General features: G+C 48.0%; 1 protein-coding gene across 2 annotated transcripts in view; it reads right to left on the bottom strand.

Annotated features, from left to right (window-relative positions):
- AATF (apoptosis antagonizing transcription factor) overlaps positions 1 to 8,410 on the bottom strand; it is a 43,608-nt gene extending 35,198 nt beyond the window's left edge. For both annotated transcript variants that reach the window (XR_014185639.1, XM_082068408.1), the window contains exons 1-4: positions 8,319 to 8,410; positions 5,659 to 5,847; positions 4,613 to 5,044; positions 3,846 to 3,983 (exon numbers count right to left, since the gene is read on the bottom strand). Coding sequence is in view for 1 of the 2 variants with exons in the window: in XM_082068408.1 (XP_081924534.1) it covers positions 3,846 to 3,983; positions 4,613 to 5,044; positions 5,659 to 5,847; positions 8,319 to 8,403 (844 nt within the window). In the remaining variant the exon portion in view is untranslated. The remainder of the gene's footprint in view (positions 1 to 3,845; positions 3,984 to 4,612; positions 5,045 to 5,658; positions 5,848 to 8,318) is intronic.
- Between the last annotated feature and the right edge of the window lie 4,008 nt (positions 8,411 to 12,418).

The following is a 12,418-nucleotide window of genomic DNA, read 5'->3' as shown; positions in this document are numbered from 1 at the left end:
CCTTTTAGCTCTGCTTTTCAATAAAACATAATGAAATAGCAGCTGTTGGCTCCCTGCACCCGAGACATACAACACCTTATAGGAATAACTCATCAGTGTGTAACACAACTCCTGGGAAGTGAAAGCATAGACATGTATGAAAACATACACATATAAACTCATCTGTTTCAAGTCTTGCAGTTTCCACCAGCATCCTGCATCAGCCTCACCTGCACCTCTATGGTTTTAATTTCTCATCTCCTCAACTAAAAGCTGAAAATAACAGATTATCCTATTTCAAAGCTAAAAGCTCTTTTTGTGAAGCATAAAGTATTGCTGTCTAACTACTACTCACTGCAACATTCTCAGCTTAGTATTTTTAACAAAAATTGTAAAGAGAAAGTAATTAAAATAGCAAGGACAGAGCTACCCAGGGCACACACAACAGCTTCTGTTAATTGAGTGATATCATTTCTTAAAGCTCGTGTTGCCTCCCTGTCCCCCAGTTAGCTGTATTTTTTTGGTCACTGAATCAAGATTGAACATAACAAGCCCCAAACCCAGGAACTATCTAATTCCTGACACCGGACGTGGCTTCACTGATGCTGCTCCCACCTCTGCTTTAGCTCTGTCTTGCCCTTGAGGTAATTTTTCGTGACATTTTCATGAGATCCACTTCTAACCTCCCTCCCCTTTGAAAACATACATAGAGAAATGAATGGCAGGCATGCAATCTGCGCAGAGACACAGCACAGAAACTTGCACCTTGCACTCTTTTTCTATGTAAATAATGCAAGGATCCTGCGGGAACATGCCAGGGATTGGAATTTTTAATTAATGGGTCTCTTTAATGTGCAAATCAGGAGCAGATTGCAAATTCTGACTTGCATTGATTATGAAAAACATTAATTGAACGTGCAAGACCCCAAACAGAGGCAACAGCTCAAGCCCTGGACTAGGCTGGAAGATATGGGGGCAAGAGAATACAAATGTATCTTGAAAAGCCAGACGACTCCAGGTGCCCGCGCGGGCTGCGGAGCTCACGCGTGCGGCGCCTCCAACATCCGCCGCCGCAGCCTCAAACCACCCCGACTTCCTCCATGGATGCAAAACAGGAATAAACATGAGCTCCATGACCACGGTTGGGTCTCCAATTTGTATGTAAAAAGGGTGGCAGAAAAAGGTCTGGAATATAATTAAAGATTAAAAGAAAAAAAAGAAAAGGTAAGATGGTGCAAACAAAGCAATGCTGTCTCTTTAAACAGAAATTCATCCTATATAAATTATGGCCATAAACTTTTCCTGCAGTGCAGCCTAATTAATTCTTGTTCTATACACAAAGGGAAATGCTGGGTGACAAATGGGTGTGAAGCCTGAAAGCTGCCAGGTCTGCAAAACATTTTCTACTTCAATTTATAAGCAATTTTGCAGTAAATCATCCAGCAGAACCTGAGATCTCAGGAATCCAAGACTGTCCAAGGCACGTTGTATCGTTAAAAAATAAAATATTTCAGAGAAGATTACAAAAACAATAAATTAAACACTTGAAGTTTTGTAACCTCAAATCTCAAAATTGGGAAAACAAGCACCACCTTACCATTTTTGCTCAGAATTGGCTTTAAGTACAGAACATTCTATTCTTTAACACGATTACACTCAAACCCTTCAGGAATTTCCCTAGCACCGCCGGCTGCACGCAGGGTGGTCACAAGTGGGAGATGCCAAAGAGGGAAATATAGAAAGGACTATTTTCCATTTAAAAGAAAAAATCACCCTTCTTGTGAGCACAGAGCAGAAATTTCCTGAGTAATGGAAGGATTGGGATGAACTCTTGAACACCAAATTGGTTCCTCCTATTCAATGAAGACGATGAAAGCACGCCAAATGGATTTTGTGAATTTGTAAAGAAGTGCTGAGGCTGCGCTGAGGGCATCATCCAGTCCAGCACAGCGATGACGTGATTATCCCAAATCCCATCCAAGACTGAAGCAGATCACGTACAAAGGAACCACCTCGGCTCTCAGTATCTACAAAGTCCTGTCTTCAACTCAGCCTTAAACTTCCTCATGCACAATTCTTCTGAGTTTTCCTGTGTGGGGAACGGGATCCTGCCCATAAACTGGTAACACAAGTGGGATGAGAACTCAGGAGTCCACAAATGTTTACCCAGCCCACTACATCACGTTCAGTTAAAAAGCTTTTTCTTATAGAAGCCATTAAACCACTTGATCAGCTAAAAAATAAGAGTTTATTGGAAGCTGATTTATAGTGAGATTTTTTTTTCCTCCTCATAAGTCAAGGTGCATCAATTCATGAAAGAACTTTAAATATATTATGGTATTTTCAGAAAGGACTTAGTTTCACCTGAACTGGAGGTCGCAGCTCTGTCACCAGGCAGAAGCTCTGTGACAGAAGATGCAACAAGCTCAGACCACCCCGGGTAAAGCTCCAGCTGCTGATGAGACGTGAAACCCTCTTGCAGGTCCCAACACAGCAAAGTGAGAGAGAAATGGGTCTTTGCCACACAACACCAACTACATCCCTGGTCTTTCATTTGATCTTCATGCATAAAGTTACTCCTTATTGGCACGTTGTAACTTCTGGAAAGAGCATCTTTGCAAGGCAGTGAAAGACAGCTGCACTGGACAATATTGCAGCTCATTAGAATTATTTGTACTGTAACCTACTTTACTGAACAATTACAATTAAAAAAAAATATAAATTAAGAAAGGAATGTAAATCTGGTCCCTTAGAATACACAGGAAAACACTGAACAAGTGAAGTAGTACCAGAATGTTCCTAAATTCATCACTTCTCTCAGTTGGTTGCCCAGGTCACTCCAACTATATTTTCTTGCTGTCTTTGCAGATGAAATACAGAACGCAAACCCAGGCTCTCAGGAACACCAGAGTGTACTACTGCGACTTTCCTGCCCAGATTACGAGAAGACGGCAGGGAGGGAATCACTGAGCACTTATTAACAGTGGATTTTCCTTTACTGTTCTGGACAACGGAAAGATTAACCTCTCTGCTGTACTGTGTACAGTATTACACTCCATGTTCCTGGATGTATTTCGCTTATGGGAAATATCAAAATGTCAACCATTGTTTCTGTTAAAGGTCTTTAATGATATTGCATTTTAGACCTGTAATGAAACAGTGCTCGGTGCAGTTTGTAATGCATCTCATTAAATATATTAATAACACGCATTTCACTGAAAGGTCAGCTTACTATTGTTGGGAGTTTGCCTTTTTTCCTAATCACTTCATTTAAAGCAGCAGAGCTAACTTTAAAATATAAAGTACCTCACCTACTGTAACTCCCCCTAAGCTGATTAACTCCTGCATTCACATCCGCTGTAAGCCACAAGGTAACAGCCAAAACTTGGTGAAGGGGCAAGAATCAGGGTCAGGTTTGATGACGGTAAAAGTTCCTAATCCACTTTTAAGATGACTTGGGTCGGCCTGGTTAGGGCAAATCTTTGCAGTCACTGACCCAGCAGAAAATCAGCACCACGAGGTGTCTCTGGACAAAGAAGCAACCCAACCCTGCACCAAACAGCAGTAACCAAACCAGTTATTTCTAGGATCCAGCATGAAACCTAAATTTGACACGGAATCTCCGCAGAACTAGAAATAAGAGCAGGACCCAAGCTGAGGCTTACCAGCACTGTCTAAGCAACAAGAAACACTTGTTGGTTTCTCTTTGTGTGGTACCTAATGAACAAGGCATACAAACAAACAGCTAATACTACAGACACGTGCAACTCAAAGCCACCGCTTTCCCATTAATACTTCCCAAAACAGGCAAAACATATTGGCTACAGCAGAGTCTACCCAAAGTAGAAAGATTAAAGAATTCTTACAGCTCTCGACAGCATTGTCAAATTCTTGTCCACCTTCCTTTCTGAAGAGCGGGTAAGTATCTGGCTGCGGAAGCCGGTTGGCTGTGAGGAGTGCCTTCTGCATCTTGATCCTCCCTTCCAATAGCAGATCCCACAGTGCTTCATAACAAAGAGAAAAGAAAACAATTATTCAGCAAGCCAAAGCACTGTTGATTCAACAGCACAGGCCCCCTCCTTTGGGCTACACTACTCGTGGTTAGGGCAAACCTTTGCATTCACTGACCCAGCACAAAACTGGTGGCACAAGGTGCCTCTGGACAAAGCAGCGTCCCACCCTATGATCCTGCCTGCAGTTCTGTGATCCACAGAACCCCATCCCTTTGCTGTACTGTTGAAAAGGACATTCTGCACATGGAGGTTGATAGTTTAATAGGACAGACAGAAATTGCATTCCGTATCACATTTTGAAAGAAACAGAAGCGATATCAGCATCGCTGCTCAGCACTATTAAAGCGCAGAAAGTCCCCATCCCCTCCAACACTCCAAGTACATTCAGCACTGGTTCAATTAAGCCAGTGGATAAATACACTTCATAACAGGGAATCTGGTACCAGCAGTGACGCCAGTTTGCACAGCAGACTTGGCAGAACATTTGCAAATGACTAGGGCTGCTGTAGCACGCACATGCAGTATGCTAACAGCATGTTAACAGGCTGAAGGGGTTCCTAATGTGGCCAGTTTCTATATTGTCAGTGAGGTGAAAGTCTTGGCAAAATACATGCACAAACCTAGCTGGTTCTTCACAGCTTTGCCTTTTTCTACTTCTTCAGACTCTTGTCCTTTTGAGAATGTCATCACTCCCCCATCATCTTCACTGTCTCTGGTTTCCTTTACATTGTTGTGGTTTTCACTCCCATATTCCTCCTCGTGACCTCCTTCTTCCACGCTGGCATCATCTTCATCCTCTTCATCCTCATCTTCCCCCTCACTGCTTCCTGCATCATCCATCCCCTCTGCAAATTTCTCAAAGTCTGTGATATTCTGGAAACTGAACTTCGGTGCCTTAGCCTTGACAGACACATCTGTCTCTTCATCATCTTCCAAGTCATCCTCCTGGTCACTGCCAGCACTGCTGAGCTTCTCCTTTGTCTTACTGCCTAAGCTGCCGTTCTCTTCTGAATCTTCACTGCCACTGTACCATTCATCTAATGCTTCGTCAGCTAATAATTAAAAGAGAAAAAGTTATTTATTTATCAGCACAACATGCTGCTTTGTAGCATGCATCATCAATAGCTACAGGTTTGGGCTATTTGAGCTCCAAACTCCATTTAATCTGTGTATGATGTTACTCTCTGCTTCGGCTAAATAAAAGAAACACAAGGCCATATCCACAAAAATATCTTGGCTCCCATTTTCTGCAGCAATGATTAGGAGATCCATCTCTTAGCTTTCCCATGAAACATTGACATAATAAGCAATCAAAGTGTATACTTGTAGTCCCTGAGATGTACAGGCTTAAAAATGGGAGCTGTTGCTTTTCCTCCACACAATGTTCAGTCAGTGCACTGAGCTTCATCTTACACCTACTCACACTCATTCCTTGAGCCCTACAAGTGACCTCCTCTTTAGGATTTTCACTTCCCTCGGGCCAAAAAATACAGCCTGGATTTCAGGAGGGCACTTCAAGATGTCCAACTGAACTGTACCTGTTTATCGCCCTGTAACAGGGACCTAAAGTTTGTCATCTAAGTTCAGATGGCACTAGCTCGGCTAACATGCCAGCATCAAATTATGAGCACTCTAGTGAAAAAGAGAAAGAAATGAGATTTCTTACCAGATCCCTCTTCAGACGGAGCATCTCCCCAGAGTTCTGCTTGCAAGGCTTTGCGAGATGTAGCTTTTCCACTGTACCTTTTATCAGCTTCCAAGAGAGAGGCTGAAGCTTTTTTCCGTATATTACCAACAGGGAAAACGTCATCTGCGGTTTCATCCTCAAATTTGTCAATCACCTTAGCAACTGTAGCTGGGGGGAAAAAGGGGAGATGGCATTTATAAACAGAACTGAATTTCAGACTACAAGAGTGAGATGCAGGAAGCAGCCACGGAAAACTCCTCGTGCTCTACAAATAAAAGTATACTGTAAAAGTGAGCTGGATGGCAACACAGCCCCGCACAAGAGTCTGGCTTCTAGGCCTTGAGACAGAGCAAGGCTCCTCCTGGCCTGGTGCAGGAAAGGCAGTACACCGATTTTCTGCAAAGGGGGAAAAGCTGCTGGGGAATCAAAGGCAGAGAAAAGGCCTCAAAGCTGGATTTTGTGTCCGTCAGCACCAGTCCTGCCTAGAAACTATTGAGTGAACTAACACTTAAGATCCAGCATGAGAGATACGACAGCGCCAAGGGTATTTTTCAGAAAACATTCTGTGGCTCTCTGCAGCCAGACGTGCTCTCCCCCCTGCACAAGGAAGGCAGATCCTACACCGACTGACCAATTCCAACCCCCCCCCCCCATACTCTGGACTTCTCCATATGCAGGTTTGGTAGCACAGGGCTCACCTGCAATACCGACGTGAACGTTCATTAACCCACAGCAAAAATCCTGCTGAATTCTTTTTTCTTTTTGAATGAACGCCGCCTGCATTCACACTTTCTTCCCTGCCTCTTCTCTGTTTTAGGGAACCCGCACAAAGCGCTAGACAAACTGCGCCTATCCAAGCCCTTCCACAGATTCGCGAGGGTCTCATGAGCAGTGATGTCCTCCAGGTGGAGGGCTCAGTAAAGCTGAACGCCTTCACACACTTCACACTTACAGATTAAATGAGGAAAAATGCAATTCAGGTGCACTCTGGCCTCTTGCTATATGCACGAGCCACATAAATATGTAAACATTTTAGAATGGCTAAACAGAGAAAATAATTTAGCTGTGGTTATTACCCTCTTTCATACTGATCTTCTCCAGGACACAGGAAGAGAGCAGTCCAGCAAAGAGAACACATCATACTATACCCCCTCTCCCTCCTTATTGTCATTCATGAGCAAGACACCCAGTATGCAAAATTACAGGGTTAGCTTTGTTCAACCAATTGAGTGATCCAACTGGCTGAACATCGCAAAGTGCGCTTTTAATGTGTGTTTGGAAATGTTAATGCCTCACATATAGTGTTTACTTGAGGCAGGGGGGAAGCAAAAAAAAATCTCCTGCTCATAATCAAAGCAACAAGATCTGGTCTAAATGCAGTCACTCCAGCTCCGAGAGGATGGCGGGATGCTCAGCACCATGGAACATCTGTGAGGGGGCAGATGCAGAATGACCTGTGGCACTCAACGGATCTTCTGGCGTTCTCCGTCTTGGCATCACTAAAGCATTAAGTCTGAAACTAAATCATGATTACTAACATGGGAAAATGCCTCTGCTGCCTACATTAATTTCCCCAATGGTTACTAAGGTGTTGCTTACAAGATACTATTGCTCTCATCTACACTGGTGTGTGCTGGCTGGCACGTTTACCATGACTGGAGCCAACTGCTGTCAGTGTGTGAGGGTTAACGCGCTCTCTGGAGAGGTGAATGCAGGAGCTTGTGCCAGCTGTGGTCTAGAGACGGGTCCTGCCCCACGGCTCGGCTGGTCTGCTGGCAGTGGGGACACCGCTCTGGAGACGGTCACTCAACGGCAGGAACTCAAGGAAACTGAGAAGATGACACTGCCGCCTATATGTCACGGGGAAAGGAACAAACTTCTCAAAATTCATGACTAAGGTAAAAGAACTCGATTTAAAAGGTAAGTTGGTTACTGGTCACTGGCACGCATCAACAGAGACACGGGCAGGGAGCTGTGGTCTGGTCTGAGCGCACGGGGTGGTGTGACGTGCCGGCCGCTGTCACCAGCAACAGCAGGGGCTGCGCCCCAGTGCCAGGAGGCAGCTCTGCCCTGACACGGCACTTTGATGTCCCTTTTTCTGGAGATTTCCAGCCAGTTTGCGTCCAGCCCGGCTCTGCACAGCCCGGCCTGCGGCGGGGCCTGCGCGGGGCAGCGGGCGCGGGCGGCCCCGGGAGAACCAGCGCTGGGGGAACTCCGGCCGCGGCTTGAGGTGACCCCGGCCCCTGGGGGAACCCGGTCCTGAGGGAGCCCTGATCCTTGAGGGAATCCTGGCCGCTGAGGTGACGCCGGCCCTGAGGAGACCCCGATCCCTGAGAGAACCTCGATCCCTGAGGTGACTCCGGTCTCGCCCCTGACCGTCCGGGCGCGGTGCTGCGGGTGCCGCCAGGCCGAGCGCCGCTGGCCGTGGGGCCGCCCGGGGCACAGCGGGGCGGCCCAACCTCCGCCGCGGCTCGGGGCGAACGAGGCGCCCGGTGGGGCTGAGGGGGCCCCGCGCCCGGGCCGAGCTCCCCCGCGGCGGCGCCACGTGCGGCCGGTCCGGCGGCGCCCGCCCGGCCCTGCCCAGCCCGGCTCGCCCCCGCGGGCCGCGGGTGTCGCACCCTCCTCCCGGCCTCCCTCACCTTCCTCCGCGTCGTCCTCGGGGTCGCGCAGGCCGGGCCGGGGGTTCAGCAGCTCCTCCAGCTGCCGCGCTAAGGGCGCCGCCATCTTGCCACGGGAGGGAAGGGAGGAGAGAGGAAGGGGCGGGGCCGCGGGGCGGGGCCTGCGGGCGGGGGCGGGGCCGGCGGCTCGGCCCGGGGCACCACGGGACGGGTCTCGCAGGGTCCTGCCGCCCGCCGGCTGGGTGCGCGGGGTCCCGCCGGGCTCGCTGCCGGTTGCCGGGCCCGCGGCCGGGGAGAGCGGCCGCCGCAGGGCGGGAGGAGCCGGCCTGGCGGGTCTCAGGGCTTCGCCAGTGTCTGCCCTTTGTCTGGGCTGAGGGGCGTGGGCTGCACAGCCCGGAATCATTGCAATAAATGGAAATAACCCCCCAGATACACCAGCCGTGCCTGGGGAGGGTGGATGTCCCAGTCCCGCCATCGCCACGGGAGGAAGAATTAGTGTGCGTCGGGGGTGTGAGAGCCGCTGTTCGCCCAGTGCTGCGCAGCTCAGCACCACTGGGTAACACTTATCAGTATAAAAGCAAAGTCCTGTTCTATAAAGCAAAATGTTACAGCGATTTCTTTAACTCGACATCACACCTTTTTTTAGCACCACTAGCCCTGCAAAGCTGAATTAATTCTTTCCTTGTCCCATACATTAAACATTTTGTGGCCTCTGTTGAAGCCGAGGTCGCTGTCACAGCAACAGGAGCTGAAGGGCAGGTCCTCAGTTAACCCCAGTCCTGGTGCACAAATGGATCCTTACACCAGATTTACTCCAGATGGATCCCTACACCAGCGTTATACCAACCTACGTGAATCTGTACCAGCACCACGGCTCCTGAGGGGCTTTTGCCAAACTCTGGCCTAGACGCAGCAGCAAAGCGATGCAGAAGTGACCCGCATTAAGGAGAACCGGCTCTTCGGGGTCCAGCAGCTTCTCCCGGCTGCTCGGGGGGCGAGGTGGCCCCAGAACACAAGGTTAGACCTGGAACTGGGGAACACCAATAGCAGTCGGCATGTGTTTTGTTACAAGGGACCCAAATCAGCACCTCAAACCCGAGTCGCAGATGTTGCTCTGGACTCTGGACCCCCCAGGGAGCAGCTGCGGGGGCTCTGGGTTTGGGCTTTGCCCAGCCGGCCTCGCCATTTTGCCGGCAGCGAGCTGCGAACTTGACCCCCGTGGAGACGAACGGCGTCCGTCTGCTTGCTCATCCCCTTCTTGCCACCGCAGGACTCTTCCCCGCTCCTATGGGTTCCGAAACGCTCTCGGATTGAGCCCAGCGCGGTCTGTGCCCAGGACGGAGGTGCGGGGCGCAGTGTGCGGTGCAGGCTGTGCGGTTCTCCTACAGAGGGCAGAGGAATATCATTAATTACCAGCGGCGCTCAGCGCGACCGTCCAGCCGGGCTGGGGGCTTGGAGCCCGGGGCACCCAGGAGAGACCGGAAACCCCAAACCTCAGCCCCTTCTCAAACACCCTCTGACTCTCCCTATCAGTCCAAATGATACTGTGTGAATACACTGTGAAGACAACATACACTTCAATTTATATAAAAACTAATGTTTACTAAAAATGCACGTCTCCATTGCAAGGAAACCCCTTGGATTTCATGCCGTTCAGTATTTCAATCCTATTTCAACTTTTCATACCTTCTATTTATTATCGCGGTATGATTGACAGCTGTAATGCTCTGCATTATATATTACGTGGGTTTGCCATTGCTGCAGCAATGCGAAATCAGGCACTGCTACCGTATTTTTTACTAAGACATAGTTTTATAAAACAGGAGATGTTTTGTCAGGTGTCTTCCCTAGTTTTTTATTCTTTTTCCTTTGAGTTTGTAGGTATTTTGTTTCCAGAGCAAAAGGTGCCATTACAAACAAAGGGAGGAGCCTGGATAAATAAATCTATAGAAAATTAAGTAGCAGAAACAAGTGGTTACCTGAACAGTTATTTAGGAGTAACTAACCACTCACTTAATCACAGAACTAGTGCCAAGCCCCCCTACGTAATTGCATTTTCCAACCTCTGCACACCTGCAGAGTGAAAAAGGGATGTTCTCTGCTCTGGCCCAACAAACAATAAATAGCCCTGTTAATAAAGGGAGAGAGGCATTTAGTGATGGTTAAATAAAACACGCCCTGTATAATTAATAAAAAACACACAGTGAGTTGCATAAGTCCTTTTGAGTGAAAAAAATGGGCTTCTGGAAGTCAAGAGCGTTTCTGCCACTCGCACCCGTGAGGTCGGGATTTCACCCACCGAGACCAATGGGACGATTGTTCAGCATAAATCCCCAACCCAGCAACACATTGAAATTCACGTGCGTACCACGGTAACTCCAGGGGCCCTGTCAGACCCGTTTCTTCTCTGTCCTCGGTGCAAAACGTGAGGGGGAGACACGCTGGGGTCGCCCCAGCTCCGCTCATCAGCCCGCAATTAATTCAATGCTTTTGATAAGGGGGTTCGGTCAATGTAAACCACCACCAAGCAGAAAACGCAGCGCGTGGAAGTCACGGATTGTCAAAATATTTCACCAACAGAGTCCCGCTCTTTGCTGTTTATTCTCCCTCTTCTGCCTTTTCGCTTAGCAGGGTAATTAAATCAGACTCTCAGGCTCGGTTTTAATTTCTGGTTCCCATGCCCTGCAACCATGCTGCGGTGCTTTGGACTCGTCATCGTGCGGGGGGATATTTGTACAAAAATTATATCAATACATTTTAATTTGAGACGATCATGAAAGCCTTTTTATGCATCACGGTGTGTTCCGTAAACCCCTCTGCCTGCCTATAAACTATAAGCAGAAGCCATCAAACTAACTGACATAATTTCTTTGGCATTTCTCCTCTTAATTTTACTTCTTATTTACATGCCTATTTGCTAAAATGGAAATAACACCCTAAACACAGAGCAGACAAACAAGTGCATTTCGAACAGTCTGTACTACAAGAAAACACTTTAAATTTCTCCCACTCAGCCGCTTTTGCTCCCGTCTATTTGTGGAGCTCGGCGTGCCTGTTATTAACTGGTTATTAACACGGATCCATTGTTCAGAGCGTTTCTTTACTTAAATAGGTAACTGAAGAGGAGTGGTGGGAAGGCGCTCAGCACCGGGAGCTGCGGGAGTCCTGCAGAGACCCTGTTACACCGGGTTTAACTGAATCGCATTGACAGCGGCAGAATGTGACCCCCGTCCCCGGCCGCGCACCGTCCAAAACCAGCTGAGCTGGGCTTTCCCACACTCGGGCTTGGAAATGTCATTTTCCAAACCAGCCTTTTCCCATTTCAGTCGTACTAGTTCATGTTAAGATTTTCCTTCTAAATTGGCAACACAATTTGTCAGTGAGAAAAAGAGAAGAGAAAAATATTGGGGGAAAGCAGGAAAGAGCACACAGAAGAAATATCCACTAAAATTATGTAGCAGCAAATTTAGATTATGTACATAAAAAAACACCCTCCTTATAAATATTTATTACTATTTTTCTTCCGTGTCTTTATTTACTTACGTATTTCCGATATTCCTCACCCATCACCCATTCAAAAAACACACTGTTTTAAAGATTTAATCAACCCTTAATGGTTTTTATATCTAAAACCAGAATGAATAGAGTGTGTCTGAATAGATGCACCGCCTGAAGATGCTGCCAGCAGATAGACATTTTAAAGGCCACCCAGAGACAATTTAAAAACTAGAAGAAAACCTTATTTAGGCAGAGAAAAAGCAAATATCTTTCATGCACCAGAACTGTCCCTGCCCAGACACAGCAGCACCGCCGCGCTCCGGACACGACGCGGTCCAGCGCTTCACCCCAAAACCTCAGCACCACCCCGCTCGGGCTCTGCCGACCTCAGCGGGTGTTTTCCAGCTCACACACACAATCTGTGCCGCGCAACGACGCTCGGGACACGTCGGGACCTTTGGGCAGAGTCACACCAGACCCGTCCTGCAAACTTGGGGCTTCCTCGCTCGGCAAAGCTGAGGATTCCATTCCAACCCACGTGAGCGAGCAGCGGCCTCCTGACAGGCGCGGGTTCTGCAGGAAACAAGCTCGTATTAAAACCAATCGGAAAAAAAACCCCAATC

This window comes from Streptopelia decaocto, assembly GCF_964273445.1.
Source record: "Streptopelia decaocto genome assembly, chromosome: 18".
NCBI classification, from domain to species: Eukaryota; Metazoa; Chordata; class Aves; order Columbiformes; family Columbidae; genus Streptopelia; species Streptopelia decaocto.
This window is presented reverse-complemented; position numbering and strand designations above follow the sequence as displayed.